Here is a 22,014-nt window from a genome sequence, read left to right on the forward strand (position 1 = left end):
TACACACACACAAGAATTGAAATGAGTAAATACTTCTACCACTTAAAAATAATTAACTCTTAACATTCTAAAACTATTAGGAAATTAATTTTTCCCTTTTTATCAACACAAGGCAGAGAAAAGTATATAAATTAAAGCATGCAGCTCAATTAATTTTCACAAAATGAATATGCTAGTGTAACCAGTCTCCAGACCAGTAGATCATTATCAACATTCTGTAAGCACCCTCACTGAATTGCTCTAAAGTCATTATTTTCTACCAAAGCTAACTAGTCTAGTCAGTTTTGCCCATTTTTGAACTTTTATACAAAAGGAATCAAATGATAGGTACTCTAGTACCTAGTTTCTTTTCACTCAATAAAATGTTTGGAAGACAAATTTTCATTGCTTCAAGTGTTTTAGTGTATGAAATGTGCCACGAGTTATTAATATCCATTCTACTGTTGATAGACATTTGAGTTGTTGCCCAAGGTCAGGGGCGGCGGCCGAGAGCGCCAGGTTGCGACAGCGCAGGAGCACGGCCGAGGGGAGCTACCCCACGTCCGAGGTCAGGGGCAGCGGCTGAGGGGAGCAACCTCGCATCTAAGGAGCAGCAGCTGCCCGGGCGCAGGAGGGCCAAGAGGAGCTCCTCCATGTTAAAGGTCAGGAGGGGCGACCGTGAGGAGATACCCCTCGTCCAAGGTAAGGAGCCGTGGCTACGCGTTGCTGGAGCAGCCATGAAGAGATATCCCACGTCCAAGGTAAGAGAAACCCGAAGGTAGGTGTTGCGAGAGGGCATCAGAAGGCAGACACACTGAAACCATAATCACAGAAAACTAGCCAATCTGATCACATGGACCACAGCCTTCTCTAACTCAGTGAAACTAAGCCATGCCCTGTGGGGCCACCTAAGAGGGACAGGTCATGGTGGAGAGGTCTGACAGAATATGGTCCACTGGAGAAGGGAATGGCAAACCACTTCAGTATTCTTGCCTTAAGAACCCCATGCACAGTATGAAAAGGGAAAAATGATAGGATACTGAAACAGAACTCCCCAGGTCGGTAGGTGCCCAATATGCTACTGGAGATCAGTGGAGAAATAACTCCAGAAAGAATGAAAAGATGGAGCCAAAGCAAAAACAATACCCAGTTGTGGATGTGACTGGTGACAGAAGCAAGGTCCGATGCTGTAAAGAGCAATATTGCATAGGAACCTGGAATGTTAGGTCCATCAATCAAGGCAAATTGGAAGTAGTCAAACAGGAGATGGAAAGAGCGAATGTCCACATTCTAGGAATCAGTGAACTAAAATGGACTGGAATGGGTGAATTTAACTCAAATGACCATCATATCTACTACTGTGGGCAGGAATCCCTTAGAAGAAATGGAGTAGCTCTCATGGTCAACAAAAGAGTTCGAAATGCAGTACTTGGATGCAATCTCAAAAACAACAGAATGATCTCTGTTCATTTCCAAGGCAAACCATTCAACATCACAGTAATCAAAGCTTATGCCCCAACCAGAAATACTGAAGAAGCAGAAGTTGAACGGTTCTATGAGGACCTACAAGACCTTTTAGAACTAACACCCAAAAGAGATAGATTTTTCATTATAGGGGACTGGAATGCAAAAATAGGAAGTCAAGAAACACCTGGAGTAACAGGCAAATTTGCCCTTGGAGTACAGAATGAAGCAGGGCAAAGGCTAATAGAGTTTTTCCAAGAGAATGCACTGGTCATAGCAAACACCCTCTTCCAACAACACAAGAGAAGATTCTACATATGGACATCACCAGATGGTCAACACTGAAATCAGACTGATTATATTCTTTGCAGCCAAAGATGGAGAAGCTCTATACCGTCAGCAAAAACAAGACTGGCAGCGGACTGTGGCTCAGAACATGAACTCCTTATGGCCAAATTCAGACTGAAAATGAAGAAAGTAGGGAAAACCACTAGACCATTCAGGTATGACCTAAATCAAATCCCTTATGACTACACAGTGGAAGTGAGAAATAGATTTAAGGGACTGGATCTGATAGACAGAGTGCCTGATGAACTATGGATGGACGTTTGTGACATTGTACAGGAGACAGGGATCAAGACCATGCCCATGGAAAAGAAATGCAAAAAAAGAAAAATGGCTGTCTGAGGAGTCCTTACAAATAGCTGGGAAAAGAAGAGAAGTGAAAAGCAAAGGAGAAAAGGAAAGACATTCTCATTTGAACGCAGAGTTCCAAAGAATAGCAAGGAGAGATAAGAAAGCCTTCCTCAGCGATCAATGCAAAGAAATAGAAGAAAAAAACAGAATGGGAAAGACTAGACATCTCTTCAAGAAAATTAGAGATACCAAGGGAACATTTCATGCAAAGATGGGCTCAGTAAACGACAGAAATGGTAGGGACCTAACAGAAGCAGAAGATATTAAGAAGAGGTGGCAAGAATATACAGAAGAACTGTACAGAAAAGATCTTCAAGACCCAGAAAACCAGAATAGTGTGACCACTCACCTAGAGCCAGACATCCTGGAACGTGAAGTCAAGTGGGCCTTAGAAAGCATCACTACGAACAAAACTAGTGGAGGTGATGGAATTCCAGTTGAGCTATTTCAAATCCTGAAAGATGATGCTGTGAAAGTGCTGCACTCAATGTGCCAGCAAATTTGGAAAACTCAGCAGTGGCCAAAGGACTGGAAAAGGTCAGTTTTCATTCCAATCCTAAAGAAAGGTAATGCCAAAGAATGCTCAAACTACCACACAATTGCATTCATCTCATGTGCTACTAAAGTAATGCTCAAAATTCTCCAAGCTAGGCTTCAGCAATTGGTGAATCGTGAACTTCCAGATGTTCAAACTGGTTTTAGAAAAGGCAGAGGAACCAGAGATCAAATTGCCAACATCCGCTGGATCATCGAAAAAGCAAGAGAGTTCCAGAAAAACATCTATTTCTGCTTTATTGACTATGCCAAAGCCTTTGAGTGTGTGGATCACAATAAACTGTGGAAAATTCTGAAGGAGGCGGGAATACCAGACCACCTGACCTGCCTCTTGAGAAATCTGTATGCAGGTCAGGAAGCAACAGTTAGAACTGGACATGGAACAAGAGACTGGTTCCAAATAGGAAAAGGAGTACGTCAAGGCTGTATATTGTCACATTGCTTATTTAACTTATATGTAGAGTACATCATGAGAAACGCTGGTCTAGAAGAAGCACTAGCTGGAATCAAGATTGATGGGACAAATATCAGTAACCTCAGATATGCAGATGACAGCACCCTTATGGCAGAAAGTGAAGAGGAATTAAGAGCCTCTTGATGAACGTGAAAGAGGCAAGTGAAAAAGTTGGCTTAAAGCTCAACATTCAGAAAACTAAGATCATGGCATCCAGTCTCATCACTTCACGGGAAATGGATGGGGAAACAGTGGAAACAGTGTCAGACTTTATTTTGGGGGGGCTCCAAAATCACTGCAGATGGTGACTGCAGCCATGAAATTAAAAGACCCTTACTCCTTGGAAGGAAAGTTATGACCAACCTAGACAGCATATTTAAAAGCAGAGACATTACTTTGCCAACAAAGGTCCGTCTAGTCAAGGCTATGGTTTTTCCAGTAGTCATGTATGGATGTGAGAGTTGGACGGTGAAGAAAGCTGAGAGCCAAAGAATTGATGCTTTTGAACTGTGGTGTTGGAGAAGACTCTTAAGAATCCCTTGGACTGCAACAAGATCCAATCAGCCCATCCTAAAGGAGATCAGTCCTGGGTATTCATGGTTAGGACTGATGTTGAAGCTGAAACTCCAATACTTTGGCCACCTGATGCGAAGAGCTGACTCATTGGAAAAGACCCTGATGCTGGGAAGGATTGGGGGCAGGAGGAGAAGGGGACGACAGAGGATGAGATGGCTGGATGGCATCACCGACTCGATGGACATGAGTTTGGGTAAACTCCGGGAGTTGGTGATGGACAGGGAGGCCTGGCGTGCTGCGATTCATGGGGTCACAAAGAGTCGGACACGACTGAGCGACTGAACTGAACTGAACTGAAGATTGTTATAAAATAGTGCTAAGAGGTAAGCAAAGTTAAAGGGTTCTAAAGCTTTCAGTATAAATGTGGAAGTAGTAAACACAGTGATTTATTTTAGGTTGCAGTAAGTCAAAGATGCAACTTTGCAAGAGGTTACAAAGATTGTAACCTCTAAGGCAGTGGTACTCAAAATGTTGTCCCAGGTGAGCAGCTGACCATCATTTGGCAATTTGTTAGAAATGCAAATTATGAGGCCCCAATTGAAATCTAATGAATCAGAAACTCTGGATTGACAAACCCTCCTGGCGATTCTCATACAAGATCAAGGTAAAGAACCACAGCACTATGGTAGAAACAGGCAAACTTTTTCTAAACGGCCATATAGGAAACATTATAGGCTTTGCAAACATTACATATATGTAGTCTCTCTGTGCAACGATTCAGTTATGCCACTGTTAGTGTTAAAGCAATGATAACACGATATGTAAGCAAATGAGTGTGGCTGTGTTTCAATAAAATTTTATGTATAAAAACAGGAGGATGACTGGATTTGGCCCGCAAGCAACAGTTTCCCTACCCTTGCTTGAGGGTAACCACTGAAATAAGAGTAAACACACAAATAAAAAAACAAATCGAAGAAAAAATAAAATAACAAGAAACAGTTAATTAATTGAAAAGAACCAGCAAATGACAAAAGATAAAACAAGACGATAAAAATAGAAATAAAAGAAGAACTGGGAAAAATAAAATCAAATATATCAGTAACAACTTTAAAAGTAAATGAACTAAATAGTCCAAGTAAAAAACCAAGACTGGACCTGTTTTTAAAAACAGGTTGCTTAAATGAGAGATATATTTTACATATAAGGGTCACAAAAAAGTTACAAGTAAAATGAAGAAACAGACCATGATAAACACTAACCAAAAGGTTTGTGTAGCTATACTAATTTCAAACAAAGCAATTTGAAGAAGCATTACTAGAGACTTTTTCATGATGATGAAGAAGCCCAACCCAATAGGGGTAAAAAATCAGAATCCTACATTTTTATGCACTCATATACATTTCTCTTCAAGAAAATTAGAGATAACAAGGGAACACTTCATGCAAAGATGGGCTCAATAAAGGACAGAAATGGTATGGACATGACAGAAGCAGAAGATATTAAGAAGAGGTGGCAAGAATACACAGAAGAACTGTACAAAAAAGATCTTCACTACTCAAACTCATGTCCATTGAGTCGGTGATGCCATCCAACCATCTCCCCCTGTCGTCCCCTTCTCCTCCCGCCTTCCATCTTTTCCAGCATCAGGGTCTTTTCAAATGAGTCAGCTCTTCGCACCAAGTGGCCTAAGTATTGGAGCTTCAGCTTCAGTATCAGTCCTTCCAATGAATATTCAGGACTGATTTTCTTTAGGATGGACTGGTTGATCTCCTTGCAGTCCAAGGGACTCTCAAGAGTCTTCTCCAACACCATAGTTCAAAAGTATCAATTCTTTGGCACTCAGCTTTCTTTATAGTCCAACTCTCACATCCACACATGACTACTGGAAGAACCATAGCCTTGACTAGACGGACCTTTGTTGGCAAAGTAACGTCTATCTGCTTTCTAACATGCTGTCTAGGTTGGTCATAACTTTCCTACCAAGGAGTAAGCGTCTTTTAATTTCATGGCTGCAATTGCCATCTGCAGTGATTTTGGAGCCCCCAAAAGATCAAAGTCTCTCACTGTTTCCATTCTTTCCCCATCTATTTGCCATGAAGTGATGGGACCGGATGCCATGGTCTTAGTTTTCTGAATGTTGAGTTTTACGCCAACTTTTTCACTCTCCTCTTTCACTTTCATCAAGAGGCTCTTTAGTTCTTCTTTGCTTTCTGCCATAAGGGTGCTCTCATCTGCATATTTGAGGTTATTGATATTTCTCCCCACAATCTTGATTCCAGCTTCTGCTTCACCCAGCCTGGCATTTCACATGATGTACTCTGCATATAAGTTAAATAAGCTAGGTGACAATATACAGCCTTGATGTACTCCTTTCCCAATTTGGAACCAGTCTGTTGTTCCACGTCCAGTTCTAACTATTGCTTCTTGACCTGCATACAGATTTCTCAAGAGGCACGTCAGGTGGTCTGGTATTCCCATCTCTTGAAAAATTTTCCACAGTTTGTTGTGATCCACACAGTCGAAGGCTTTGGCATAGTCAATAAAGCAGAAATAGATGTTTCTCTGGAACTCTCTTGCTTTTTCGATGATCCAGCGGATGTTGGCAATTTGATCTCTGGTTCCTCTGCCTTTTCCACATCCAGCTTGAACATCTGGAAGATCATGGTTCATGAACTGTTGAAGCCTGGCTTGGAGAATTTTGAGCATTACCTTGCTAGCGTGTGAGATGAGTGCAACTGTGCGGTAGTTTGAACATTCTTTGGCATTGCCTTTCTTTGGGATTGGAATGAAAACTGAACTTTCCCAGTCCTGTGGCCACTGCTGAGTTTTCCAAATTTGCTGGTATATTGAGTGCAGCACTTTCGCAGCATCATCTTTTAGGAATTCCATCACCTCCACTAGCTCTGTTCATAGTGATGCTTGCTAAGGCCCACTTGACTTCGCATTCTAGGATGTCTGGTTCTAGGTGAGTGATCACACCATTGTGGTTATCTGGGTCATGAAGATCCTTTTTGTATAGTTCTTCTTTGTATTCTTGCCACCTCTTCTTGATATTCTCTGCTTCTGTTAGGTCCATGGCATTTCTGTCCTTTATTGTGCCCATCTTTGCATGAAATGTTCCCTTGGTATCTCTGATTTTCTTGAAAAGATCTCTCGTCTTTCCCATTCTGTTGTTCTCCTCTATTTCTTTGCAATGATTACTGCAAAAGGCTTTCATATCTCTCTTTGCTATTCTTTGGAATTCTTCATTCAAATGGGTGTATCTTTCCTTTTCTCCTTTATCTTTCGCTTCTCTTCTTTTCTCAGGTATTTGTAAGGCCTCCTCAGACTACCATTTTGCCTTTTTGTATTTCTTTTTCTTGGGGAGAGTCTTGATCACTGCATCCTGTACAATGTCACAAACTTCCGCCCATAGTTCTTCAGATAATCTGACGGTTTGAATTAGGATTCAAGCAAGGTTCACCATTGCAGTTATTAATAGATCTCTTAATCCTCTGTTCACATTTTTCTTTTTTTCCACTTGCCATTTATTTGTTGAAGAAAAAACATTTGAGAGTTGCCAGCAAATACAGAAGATTTTTAAAACTATTGAGAATGGAAGAAACTACTCATGAAGTGTATTATCTGGAGAAGAGGATATTCACCCTTTAGAGGCTGAGTGGAGGAGAAAGACACTGAGCTACAGGGAATTGTGAGGTCAGAGGGAAGAGAAGGAGAGTATCTTGTAACAGCTGAGTGGAGAGTGGACAACCAAAATGTTTTGGATTATTGTTTCCTAATCTCAGTTGCTAATGTAGCTATGACCGTGGTCATAACTGGTATGCAAGAGTATAAAACAGTTTAGCAATCCAAAGTCCTTTTACTCCTTGTTTTAATTAGAATAAGGAAGGATATAGCTTCAAGTGAAAAGAGGAACTGTGGTGTAAGAAACTACTTAATTTGCAACAGTGTATTTTGTGCATGAAAATCCGTGATGTGGGTTCTTAACTGAACTGGTTGGTTTACTGAAGAAAATCCACACCCAGTTAATTCCTTTTTTTGAGAAATGGTATAAGTTTTGGCTCGCTCTTTTGTTTGACATGTAAAATAGAGAAGTTTTCAATCATATTTTATATGGATTCAGAAGCAGAAATTTCAGATTTTGGAATATATGTACCCATAAACATGAAGTAGAATGTTTAAATAGCCATATAAAATATATGACTTTCATTGGAAGGAAAAAGGGAAGGGACTTATGGTAATATGAACTTATCAGAAACCTTGTAGACCAGTTGTGTTTTGGAATTCAGAATATGTCAGAGTATAGAAAAATAATATGGTCATACACCATGCATCTCCTGTTCGATCATGCATATTACCACTGCAGCCTACTCACTTTATTAGTTTCTGTCTCCTAGTTCTTTTTAATATTTTCATCCTCTTCAGTTTCTGCACCAAACCACAGTATTGTCATTTTGAAACACTGAAGTGAGAACAGAAGTGTCGACATAATTATGATTTATAGGTTGCTTTTTGTATTTGATCCTTTTTATGTTTATTCAGTAAATATTAAAGTACCTACTATATGTATCCTAGGTGATTTTATTTTCCTAATTTTTCTTTTAGTTCACTAATGATCCCTTGAGCTGTGTCTAGTCTACTATTACGCCTGCCTACTGAATTTAAGTTTCAGTTATTGCATTTTTATTTTTAGAAGTTCTACTTTTTTTAATCTGTGTCCACTGTATAAAATATTTTTCTGACCCCTGAAGTTATTTTCAAGCTTGCCTAGTAAAAACTTCCAAATGTAGATACTTCATAGTCTATGCTTAATAATTCTCAGGGTTGAATTTGGAATGCTAGGTAGGATCTTGATAATTCTGGGATCTATTCCTGTTGTCTCTTTCTTTCTGTTTATTCTTTCTCATGGTGTCTTGTTTCCTGTCATGCCAAGTGACCTGTGGAAATTTATTTGTGCAAATAATATGAGGCCAGAGACTTTTTAAAAATTTTTTATTTATTTTTAATTGGAGAATAATTGCTTTACAATGTTGTGTTGGTTTCTGCGATACATCAGCATGAATCAGCCATTGATATAAATTTGTGGGCCAGAGACTTTCTTCCAGGAAAATTCTGCATTTGCTTTGGGTGTTGCTTGGGAGTACTACTAGTATGAGCCTACTGAGTTTAAGGGCCTTGGGTGTCTTAGCTGTCCAAGCAGTTGACCTTAATGAAGACCTCCTGATTTTTTCTCTATCGCTCTCTTTTGAGAAAAGTTTGAAAAGAATAAAAAACTATGAGAGAGTAACGGTTTATTTTTGGTTCACGTTAACCTTGCAAGTGTAGTCATTTGGTACACCAATTTTTGATGGAAAAAGTCTATTAACATTTTATATCTTATGTGAGTCTTAAATTCTGCTTCCTTTGCCCTATAGACCTTCAAAAGTACAAGTACAAGTTCTGTCTTTATATTTCTTACTGTTTGTCAGGTTATTAAGACTTTTTCATCTAATTTTTTAATAACTATTTATTTTTATTTGCTTTGTTTTTGGTTGTGTTGGTGCTTAGTTGTGGCACATGGGATCTTTCCTAGCAGCTCGAGGACTCTCTAATTCTGGTGCCCAGGCTCAGTAGTTGACCCAAGGGCTTAGCTGCCCCAAGGCACATAGGATCTTTGTTCCCTGACCAGGGATCGAACCCATGTCCCCTGCATTGGAAAGTGGTTCTTAACCACAGGACCATGAGAGAAAGTCCCAAGAAAACTTTTTTAAATGTACATTTTATCCAGTGTTTATAGTTGTTTGCCTTTAGTGTTTCATTTTAGATAACCTAGTAACACTCAGATGACCATTATATCTACTACTATGGGCAAGAATCCCTTAGAAGAAATGGAGTAGCCCTCATGGTCAACAAAAGAGTCTGAAATGAAGTACTTGAGTGCAGTCTCAAAAACAACAGAAGGATCTCTATTCGTTTCCAAGGCAAACCATTCAATATCACAGTAATCCAAGTCTATCCCCCAACCAGTAATGCTGAAGAAACCTAAGTTGAATGCTTCTACAAAGACCTACAAGACCTTCTAGAACTAACACCCCCAAAAGATGTCCTTTTCATTTTAGGGGACTGGAATGCAAAGGTAGGAACTCAAGAGATACCTGGAGTTACAGGCAAATTTGGCCTTGGAGTGCAAAATGAAGCAGGGCAAAGACTAACAGAGTTTTGTCAAGAGAATGCACGGAACATAGCAAACACCCTCTTCCAACAACACAACAGATGATTCTACACATGGATATCACCAGATGGTCAATACCAAAATCAGATTGATTATATTCTTTGCCGCTGAAGATGGAGAAGCTCTATACAGTCAGCAAAAACAAGACCTGGAGCTGACTGTGGCTCAGATCATGAACTCCTTATTGCCAAATTCAGACTTAAATTGAAGAAAGTAGGGAAAACCACTAGACAATTCAGGTATGACCTAAATCAAATCCCTTATGGTTATACAGTGGAAGTGACAAATAGATTCAAGGGATTAGATCTGATAGACTGAGTGCCTGAAAAACTATGGGTGGAGTTTCATGACATCCTATAGGAGGCAGTGATCAAACCATCCCCAAGAAGAAGGAATAAAAAAGGCAAAAGGGCTTTCTGAGGAGGCCTTAAAAATAGCTGTGAAAGGAAGAGAAGGGAAAGGCAAAGGAGAAAAGGAACGATATACCCAGTTGAATGCAGAGTTCCAAAGAATAGCAAGGAGAGATAAGAAAGTCTTTGTCAGCAATCAATGCAAAGATATAGAGGAAAACAATAGAATGGGAAACACTAGAGATCTCTTCAAGAAACTTAGAGATACCAACGGAACATTTCATGCAAAGATGGGCACAATAATCCAAGTCTAGGCCCCAACCAGTAATGCTGAAGAAGCTGAACGTATAGAAATGGTATGGACCTAACAGAAGCAGAAGATATTAAGAAGAGGTAGCAAGAATACACAGAAGAACTATACAAAAAAAAAGATCTTCCTGGCCCAGATAAGCACGATGTGTGATCACTCACCTAGAACCAGACATCCTGGAATGCAAAGTCAAGTGGGCCTTAGAAAGCATCACTACGAACAAAACTAGTGGAGGTGATGGAATTCCAATTGAGCTATTTAGAATCCTAAAAGATGGTGCTGCTAAACTGCTGCACTCAATATGCCAGCAAATTTGGAAAACTCAGCAGTGGCCACAGGACTGGGAAAGTTCAGTTTTCATTCCAATCCCAAAGAAAGGCAATGCCAAAGAATGTTTGAACTACCACACAGCTGCACTCATCTCACTCACTAGCAAAGTAATGTTCAAAATTCTCCAAGCCAGGCTTCAACAGTTCATGAACCGTGATCTTCCAGATGTTCAAGCTGGATGTGGAAAAGGCAGAGGAACCAGAGATCAAATTGCCAACATCCGCTGGATCATCGAAAAAGCAAGAGAGTTCCAGAGAAACATCTATTTCTGCTTTATTGACTATGCCAAAGCCTTCGACTGTGTGGATCACAACAAACTGTGGAAAATTTTTCAAGAGATGGGAATACCAGACCACCTGACCTGCCTCTTGAGAAATCTGTATGCAGGTCAAGAAGCAATAGTTAGAACTGGACACGAAACAACAGACTGGTTCCAAATTGAGAAAGAAGTACATCAAGGCTATATATTGTCACCTAGCTTATTTAACTTATATGCAGAGTACATCATGCGAAATTCCAGGCTGGATGAAGCACAAGCTGGAATCAAAATTTCCAGGAGAAATACCAATAACCTCAGGTATGCAGACCACCCTTATGGCAGAAAGTGAGGAACAACTAAAGAGCCTCTTGATGAAAGTGAAAGAGGAGAGTGAAAAGGTTGGCTTAAAACTCAACATTCAGAAAACTAAGATCATGGCATCCAGTTCCATCACTTCACGGCAAACAGACGGGGAAACAATGGAAACAGTGAGAGACTTGATTTTGGCAGGCTCAAAAATCAATGCAGATGGTAACTGCAACTATGAAATTAAAAGATGCCTGCTCCTTGGAAGAAAAGCTATGATCAACCTAGACAGTATATTAAAAAGCAGAGGCATTACTTTGCCAACAAACATCTGTCTAGTCAAAACCATAGTTTTTCCAGTGGTCATGTATGGTTGTGAGAGTTGGACTATAAAGAAAGCTGAGTGCCGAAGAATTGATGCTTTTGAACTGTGGTGTTGGAGAAGACTCTTGAGAGTTCCGTGGCCTGCAAGGAGATCAAACCAGTCAATCCTAAAGGAAATGAGTCCTGAATATTCATTGGAAGGACTGATGCTGAAGCTGAAGCTCTAATACTTTGGCCACCTGATGTGAAGAACTGACTCACTGGAAAAAACCCTGATGCTGGGAAAGATTGAAGGCAGGAGGAGAAGAGGATTAATAGATGAGATGGTTGGATGGCATCACCGACTGGATGGACATGTGTTTGAGTAAGCTCCAGGAGTTGGTGATGTACAGGGAAGCCTGGCGTGCTGCAGTCCATTGGGTTGCAAAGAATCGGACACGACTGAGTAACTGAACCATCAAAAGGTATGTATGGAACAATCACAGAAACGTGAACACTGAGTATTTGATACTGCGGGTTAATTTTTTTAGATGTGGAAATGGTCTTATAATTGTTGTATAAAAAGATGTTTACTTTATTTTGCATATGTGAAGGAGTGTGTGTGCCTACGTGCAAACAAACACATCCCAGCCCAGCAGGAGAATAAGGCTGCAGCAGACAGGTAGGGATACAGATGAATAAAGATCAGCTATGTATCGATAATTTCTTGAAGCTGGGTAATGGGTGGTAAGGGAGGTTTGTTATAATATATTCTCTATTTCTGGGTATGTTTGAAATTTTTCCTTAAAATAATTGTGGTAATTTGAATCATTTTACTCTCTTGCTCAAGACCCTACAATGGAACCCCAATAAAATGATAAGTAACATCATAAGAGCAAAGAAAATGAAGCAGAGCAGAAAGCATGTGAAATCAGCACCTATAGATAGTAACATTTTCCTGTAAGGTGCAAATAAAAAGGATGGAAGGCTTTTGAAGAATAGTATAACAGAAAAGCTGCAACTCAGAATTGTATGAAACAGCATGAAACAGTAGAGAGAACTGATCTACCTTTCAGAATGACAGAGAAGCAACAATTTCTAAGCTAGCAAGTACAGGGCTGATTAGCAAGGAACAACTGGAAGCCCATGGAATGATTTCATCATTAAGCTCATCCCACCCTCAACTCAGGGAGTTCAACATTTTGCATACAGGTACACAAGTGCATTCTGTAAAAATGGAACCATCAGAAAATGAAAAAGTCAGTTTTTTGGACCATTTAAACTTCTGTTTGCCAAAATTAAAATTTAATAGAAGAACTAGATGAGAAAGTTAAGGAAATCTCCCAGAACAGAGAATAAAAGGAAAAAACATAAAACTTATGACAAAACATAAAAGACACAGTGAATCAATCTAGAAGGTTCAATATCTGACTATAAGCAATTCCACAAAGTGAGACTAAAACTAATGAAGGGGAGAAACTTCTTATTATTAAAAAAATAACAAAACAAAATAAGAAGACTTCCTAGGGCTAAAGAAAACCATGAGCTTACAGAAGTAAAATAATCAAGCAATCACACTCTAATGAAATTTTTAAAAAAATAAGTAAAATAATCCAACAGTAACAATAAAGAATGCCTTCAATTTAAACGAAAATAAAAAATTTTAGTAAAATGATTAGAAATTGAAAATCAAGGTGCTTCAAAATAAAATAATCACCATATTTCAATATTCACAGGAAGATACCATGTTCAACAGCACAGTTAATCTTAAATAGTTAACTCTTAGTTATTAAAAATAAAGTCTATTCCATACAAAGTTTAAGAGAAACCAAGAAACTTGGTAGTCTCTTAAAATTTCTAGGTAGATATTAACTCACTAGAGTTAGCTGCTCAGTTGTGCCCGACTCTTTTTTTGACTCCATGGACTGTAGCCCACCAGGCTCCCCTGTCCATGGAATTCTTCAGGCAAGAATACTGGATTGGGTTGCCATTCCTTTCTCCAGGGGATATTCCCAACCAGGAATTGAGCCCGGGTCTCCTGCATTGCAGGCAGATTCTTTATCATCTAAACCACCAGGGAAGCTCTAGTAAATAACTAGTTACAAGATATTTGAAGACTCTTATCCTCTTCATCAAAGGGATCTTTAAAAATTCAAGACCTTCTACTGACACAAAAACAGAAATATAGACCCAAGGAACCAGACAGAAAGCCCAGAGATAAACCCACACACCTATGGACACCTTATTTTTGACAAAGAAGGCAAGAATATACAATGGAGCAAAGATAGTCTCTTCAATAAGTGTTGTTGGGAAAACTGGACAGCTATATGTAAAAGAATGAAATTAGAACACTTCCTAACACCGTACACAAAGATAAACTCAAAATGGATTAAAGACCTAAATACATGACCAGAAACTATAAAACTCCTAGAGGAAAACACAGGCAAAACACTCTATGACATAAATCACAGCAAAATCCTCTATGACCCACCCCCTAGAGTAAATGGAAGGGAACATGGGTAAACCTATGGCTGATTCATGTTGATATTTGGTAGAAACCAATGCAATACTGTAAAACAATTATCCTTCAATTAAAAATAAAAATAAACAAGTAGGACCTAACTAAACTTAAAAGCTTTTGTACAGCAAATGAAACTATAAACTATTCACATATAAAGGTGAAAAGACAACCAATCCTCAGAATGGGAAAAAATAACAGCAAATGAAACTCACAAAGGATTAATTTCAAAAATATATGAGCAGCTCATACAAGTCAACACCAGAAAAACAACCCAATCAAAAAATAGGCAAAAGACCTAAGCTGACATTTCTCCAAAGAAGACATACAGATGGCTAATAAACACAGGAAAAGATGCTTAACATCACACATTATTAGAGAAATGCAAATAAAAACTACAATGAGATATCATCCCACACCAGTCAGAAAGCTAATCATCAAAAAATCTACAAACAATAAATGCTGGAGAGGTTGTAGAGAAAAGGGAACCCTCTTGCACTGTTGGTGGGAATGCAAGTTGATACAGTCACTGTGGAGAACAGTATGGACAGTCCTTAAAAACTAGGAATAAAGCCAGGAATATGACCCAGCAATTCTACTAATTCTGAGGAAACCAAAACTGCAAAGGACACATGTAACACAATGTTCGTTGCAGTTCTATTTGCAATAGCTAGGACATGGAAGCAACCTAGATGCCCAAAGGCAGATGAATGGATAAAGAAGCTGTGCTACATACATACAATGGACTATTACTCAGCCATAAAAAGGAACGCATTTGAGACAGTCCTAATAAGGTGGATGAACCTAGAGCCTATTATACAGAATGAAGTTAAGTTAGAAAGAGAAGAACAATTATCATATACTAACACATATATATGGAATCTAGGAAGATAGTACTGAAGAACCTATTTGCAAGTGGCAATGGAGACACAGCCATTGAGAACAGACTTACGGACACGGTTCAGCAGGGGGAAGAAGGAGAGGGTGGGAGGTACGGAGAGAGTGACATGGAAACATACATTACCATATGTAAAACAGATAGCCAATAGGAATTTGCTGTATGACTCAGGGAACTCAAACTGAGGCTCAATAAGAACCTAGAGGGGATGGGGAGGGAGATAGGTGGGATGTTCAAATGGGAGGGAACATGGGTAAACCTATGGTTGACTCATGTTGATATTTGGTAGAAATCAATGCAATACTGTAAAACAGTTATCTTTCAATTAAAAATAAACAAATTTAAAAAATTCAAGACCTTCAGTAATTCAGTCAAGTAAAAGGACAAACACAATTTAAATCACTATTTGGTATTAATAAAATTAAATAACAACATATTTCATAATAACCATAACATCAAACTAAACAATACATGAGGCTCATAGTAAGGATTATTTAAAACCTTTAAAATGTCATCATTTTAGGTAGTTATAATTTCACCCCAGTTATGGGTTGGTTACAACAGCTGTCAAGAACATCAACTATACATTCTACATGTACAAAGAAAAGATGCAGACCTTTTCATGAAGATTCAGGTTCATGAGCAACATCACGTTTGTGGATATGTTGCTATTGATGTCCAACACTTTGCACCCAGATGGGTAAATGGGTCTGTTTCAAGAAGATTTTCAATCTTAGCAACTATTACTTTCCTGCCTTTATTGCTGTTGAATGCCCAATTTTTTTTCTCCCTTCTAATTTTCTTCCTCTCCTCATAGGCTTTTTTTCCCCTTATTGCTCCTAGAAGAAAAGTTTGCCCTTTTGGCCAGTAAGTTAAAGGGCTGCTTCTTTCAGTGCCTTAAATTATTGACTCCTAGGGTATCACATACAACAGTCAAGGGTTTGGAAGAAGACAAATCTTCAGCATTAATTTCTTGCTATTGTTCTCGATCCCCCAAACCAGTAGCTACATGTCAGATTAGAATGGTCCCAAAAGGCTAAGGGAAAGCCAAGGTTATACCATCACCTGTTTGTCTTTTTTAAAAGATTCATGTTTGGAAGAATAGACTGTTTTGAATTGTTTAAAGTTTAGAAACAATCTATTTGAAACAAAACCTTATTTCTTTCCAGTCACTCTGTAGCATAACAACAAAAGGCCAAATTCCTCTCGTGAGCTTTTGAGGCAGATTTCAGGGCTTAGCGCCACATAATAATCCTACAGGTTTTTAACTCTATCTGGTTTAACTGCCCAGAGCTACTTCACAATCATCTGACTGCTTTGTTTTATATACTTGGGTGAGGATAAAGACAACTAAACAAAAAGGCATCTGAAAGCCACCCCAACAACTCTTCAATTGATAGTCATTACAGTGCTTCTCAAATCTGAGTTTGCCTAGAAATGAAACTGTTAATGAAATCTTTCATATATCCATGAGGTTAAGCCTACATAACATTTTTAACAGATAACAGACTAATAACCAGAACATAGAAAGAGAAACTATAAATGAAGAAGTCAAAAGCAAAAAGCTGGAGCACAGGGAACTCTATCCAATACTCTGTAACGACCTATATGGGAAAATAATCTTAAAAAAGAGTGGGTATAAGTATATGTATAACTGATTCACTCTGTTGTACAACAGAAACTAACACAACATTGTAAATCAACTCTACTCCAATAAAAATTAATTTAAAAAATAAACTTTAAAAAATTATTCTCAAATATCTCTAAAAGATGCACCCAACCCAGGGATCAAACCCAGGTCTCCCACATTGCAGGCAGCTTCTTTACCAGCTGAGCCACTGGGGAAGCCCAAGAATACTGGAGTGGGTACCCTATCCCTTCTCCAGGGGATCCTCCCAACCCAGGAATTGAACCAGGGTCTCCTGCATTACAGGCAGATTCTTTACCAGCTGAGCTACCAGGGAAGCCCAAAAAATGCACAGGGGAAAAAAAAGTCACCTAAAGATGCCGCAAAGCAATTCACAGTAAAGAAAATATAAATATTCAAACATATGAAAGTGATCAACATCATCAGAAAGAAGACAGGAGATTTTTTTTAAAGGGTGAGTTTTTTTTACCTATCTGATATGCAAATTTTTAGAAGATTAATAATAATGAGAACCAAAATGAATGTAAGATAGAAGGCACTGTTGGTGAGAAGTGGTAAAGCCTTTTTTGGAAGAAATTTGCAAGAACTAAAACAACTTGAAGTGACTAAAAACTTTAATCCAGAAATTCTACTTCTAGATTGTTTTTAAAAATGTGTGTGCAAAAATATATGTGCACATACACACATGATTTGTACAAAGGTGTTCATTTCAGAATCATTTAGAAAAGTTATATGAGATTAAGCAATCTGAAATTCCATAGACAAAGAGATATTTATGACACACATCCATACTACGGAGTACTATGCAACAGTGCAAACAAATGAGAACAGTTATACATGATGACATTTTTAGAAAAATCCACCACTGTGCACTATTAAGCAGACACAGTAAATGGCAAAAATATGTTGAGAATGATACCATTCATGTAAACAAAGTCAAAACAAAACTATTTTGATACTAAATATGAATGTAAGGCAGAGTAAAAGGTATGAAAAAAACAAACTCCATACTAATAAAAGTGTTCCTCTCTGCTTATCTCTAAGCTTAGGGTTTGGAGGTGGTTGAGAGGTGGTTCTTTATTTACATTATTTGATTTTTGAAAAAGAGAAGATACTAGTGTATTAAGGAATAAAAAACAAAATACGTAAGGAATAGCATAATCCAGTGTTGTATGTATTCTCAAGATACTAGTATGATGCATGTATATTACATGTGAGAGAGACTAATATACAGAGGAGTACATATGAAACTCTTAACAACCATAAACCCCAAGATGACCTGTTACTGTTTAGATTTTTAATTTTTTAATAAACATGTATTACTTTATCACTAAAATCCAATAAAAGTATTTTCATTTTAAAGAAGAAGAGAATATGTGGGAAGGTTATTCTCTGAGCTTTATAAGAGGTTGTTACTCTGATTTTTTAAAAAAAATCAACACATTCCTAAACAGTCTGAATGTATTTAGTATTATTGAAAAAAGAAAAAGTAAGTAAATATACACTGATAGCTACTAAACCTACAATGTTTAAGAAAGAAATAAAATCTGGATACAGTCCAAATCAAATGCAACATTTAGAGCTGCTTAGAAAATAAGGTTTAAAAATAACAATCAAATAAATTTGGCAATGCCCTTAAGTATATGAGAACTTAATTCATTAATTTTGATGGCTTTTGCCTTAAAAACTGGAAGTTAAAATTACCTTGTTGTTTATTTCTATAAGGACATATAAAAGTTACATAAATTCTTGAAATACACTATAACAATATGCAAAATCAGATTTACTATCATATTTCCATTAACATATATATAATTATTTAAATGACTGTTTACCAATATGATTTTTGTAAGTTTGCACCCTATTCCTCAGCATCCCAAGGGGACAAACTCCTTAGAGAGAAGTCATTAAACAGTCATAAAAGAAGGCTGAAACTGTTAAAAACTTCCAAATACAGACCAACTTTCCTTAAGAATGTAGCGAAAAATACATGAAACACTTCTGAAGTAACCTCAATTCCCCTTTGTACACATCTCTGGTATTGATGCGATTATAAAGTATATATACCTCTAAGCATCTTAACAAAAGGTTTAATAATGAAGAAAAAAAAAAACTGAAGTACTAAACGTTATGAACGACAACACCAAAGGCACATTTGAGGCTCAAGATTTGATTCTGGTTTGCTCTGTGCCTGAATCTGGGATTTATAATCTCAAGAAGGCTTAGTTTCCTAATCTGTGAAATGGAAATACCAAAATCCTCTGTACACTTCATTTATTTGTACCTTAGGAGTTAATGGACAATAAGTACACTTATGTGCTTTGGAAAACTAGACAGCACTATAAAAATACATTTTAAAAATTATTCTTATCATAATAAAACACTGGCAAAATCAATTTTTTTATCGAACTATACCTGTTTAGAATTTGTAAAGGACTAAATATTTTCTAGAGAACTACTTACTAGAGATACTGACAAATAACAAGCACATCAATTAAAACAGTGTCTATGGCAAGCCATTTTGCCTCTTTATCTACTTAATCACCACAGAATTCTACTTGTTGTCAGATACAACAGGAATTTTGTCAAGCCAGGTAACTCTGTCAAATCTGTCATTCTTCCAAAGCCATGTTCTCTCTTCAAAGCTTCTGCATATTTTCCGTGTTTCTTTCAATATCCCTTTATATCCACCACCGAAGACTGAGGGTTTGGTTGGTAAGATAGATGCAAGGTAAACTGTCATATTTGCCAGATTCCATACAGACATATCAAGTAGAAAAAGATACCAATGACAAGTACACACACACGTGTATATATGAACATACAAGTGGTGTGTACACACACATACACAAAGTGTCCTTCATTCTTTAGGGAGAAATACATTTCTTATACAGCAAATGACCGTCACTTTAAAAGGAAGTGTACAGCACAAGCAAAAGAAGAAAAATAAATCTTACTCACCATCTCCCATAGCCATTCAGATGGTCCAGGGAGCTCTCTCAAACCAAGAGGTCAAACAGCACAACAAATAAATGCAGCTCGGTGCCTGCGCCACTGGGCTCGGCCTGCAGCCTGCAGACACCCTGCAGACACCCGGAGCACTGTGTGACCCAGGCCGCGCTGCAGCTCTGCACCGCAATAGCCAACAGCTGCTACTCCACTTCAAAATAAAAGTCTGGGGTCTTGCTGAAAACCCTCATCTCTTTAGCAGAGCTTCACCGAGCTTGATCAAGATTATTCTTTAACTGCATGTAAGAGGTTAGATACAGGTCGTGGTATTTCTCCTTGTGCTGCCTGCCTGAAATTTAATGTAAGAAAAGCTCTGGGAGCCAATAAATGCCACCCCACTGAGGGACTTTTAATGCAGTCATCAAAACACAAGGCATGTGTTCAACAATCATTTTCTGCTTCCCTAAAGATATCCATGTAATCAGTAGCAATCACATGATCTGATGGATTAACTGATTTGTGCCTTTTTTGGAGGTTTTCATCCTTTTGTCATTACCTTTTAATGTTTACAACGGAAGACTGCTAGAAGCACACAAACAGGAATAGCCCAGTTTCCATGATTAACTGCTCTCATTATGCAGGAAGCATTTCTGGCTGCCGTAAACAAATCACGTCAAAGGCAGCCCATCAAAGGCTGCTCTGTGTGTGGACAGCAGGGCCACACGGAACAAAGCTTGCTTCTGGTGGAGACAGAACCTAGCCAGTGCGCAGCTGCGGGGACCTGGAGCACCCTCCATCCACACTGCACAGCCATCGGCACATTGTCAAGCTCCGAGAAGGCCCTGGGGCTCCTGGTCACAAACAGACACGTTTTTCACTCAACCTAAGGAAAGGGTTGCTTTGCTTTTCACCAAAGGGTATGTTATAAAGTAGACCGCCAGTTACCTTATTGCCTCATATAGCCAAATATCAAGGTAATTTCAAAGCCTCGTTTCTATGCTTTATTTTATTGCCAACCTTCTAAAACAATTCTTTTCCTAGCAACTGTTTTCAAACAGAGAAGCTGGGAGATATTTTACAATGATTACACGTCAAGACTACATTCGGTCCTACACACACACTTGACAAATCAGAATTATGAGGAGTTTTTCCAGTGAAAAAAGAAAAAGACTTGCAGTCACAGCCACCAACACGTCCGTGTTTACACCTCGGTTAGCATCGGAGCCTGTCTAGAAAGCTCCATGATGACACAGACCCAGCCATAATCACAGGGCGCCTGCAAGCTTCAGTCTCTTCCTTCCTTCTTTCAGCCATGATTTGATTAATTTTAAATCCCGTTTCCTTCTAATAGCAGAGTTAATTCCACTGCACTTAAGGATTCTGCCTAACTTACTCTATAATGAGAATTAAGGTCAGACTTGAAATACCCTCAAGGCAAAAAAAAATACCATGCATTTCTCACTATTTCCAAATTATACAACACATTCAAATCTCTGATAATAGAATTTATTTTGTGTTCTTGAGTGTGCTGAACTAATAATCTAGAAAATCAAGTCAAAGAGTTCAAACAAAACTTAAAAGGGTACAGATATGGCAAGCATGAAAGAAATCAGAGCCAAAAGCACGAGATGTACGGTTATGTATTAGGACGTGCATAAGGAGAGAAGAGGTAGATAGAAGAGGAAATAAAAAAAACATGATTTTCCCAAACAATAAACATATACAAGGTAGTTTAGAGGTCATATCACTACCACTTACCACAAGCTCCTCCAGCCTAAAATCCTTCTTATTCCCAGAAGTCTCTCAAGATTCCTCCTAAGGCCTACAAGACCCTCATACGGTGGTTCCTGCTTACATTTCCAGTTAGCTCTCACAGATGCCCTCGCTTCCCACCTAGCCCGCGCCGCACTAGGTTCTCATCAGCCCTGGCCTCCTCCACTCCTTTCTTCATATATATGAAGATCTTTTCTACCTCTCGGCTTTTACAGCCACATTTTCTCTGCCCAAAGCATTTTTTACCACCAGGTATCCAATGACCAATTCATTCTCCTTTATTAGGTCTCAATTCAAATATGTCAATGCTCAGAGAGGCTTGCCGACCCTTCTGTCTAATGTGGCATCACTGAGTTAACATCTCCATATCCTATTTACTTCACTTAATGACTGTGTAGATGACAGAATTTAAACTACAGTGGCTCTTAGACACTTATACCACTTTTACAACAAATCCTCTCGGTTGGTTTTTGTTTGTTTGTATTTAGTAAGATG

At 38.4% G+C, this 22,014-nt stretch overlaps 1 protein-coding gene across 36 annotated transcripts in view; it reads right to left on the bottom strand.

Moving 5' to 3' along the window:
- CLASP2 (cytoplasmic linker associated protein 2) overlaps positions 1-22,014 on the bottom strand; it is a 170,558-nt gene that overhangs the window by 116,311 nt on the left and 32,233 nt on the right. Inside the window, exon 1 of one of the 36 annotated variants that reach the window (XM_081527181.1) lies at positions 19,759-19,954. The exons of the other annotated variants lie outside the window; for them this stretch is intronic. Coding sequence (XP_081383307.1) covers positions 19,759-19,774 — 16 coding nt within the window. The 5' untranslated portion in view covers positions 19,775-19,954. Of the gene's footprint in view, positions 1-19,758; positions 19,955-22,014 lie in introns of those variants that run through there. 36 annotated transcript variants of the gene reach the window in all.

Source organism: Giraffa tippelskirchi, chromosome 9 (genome assembly GCF_054371585.1).
Source record: "Giraffa tippelskirchi isolate mGirTip1 chromosome 9, T2T-mGirTip1v1.2.pri, whole genome shotgun sequence".
NCBI classification, from domain to species: domain Eukaryota; kingdom Metazoa; phylum Chordata; class Mammalia; order Artiodactyla; family Giraffidae; genus Giraffa; species Giraffa tippelskirchi.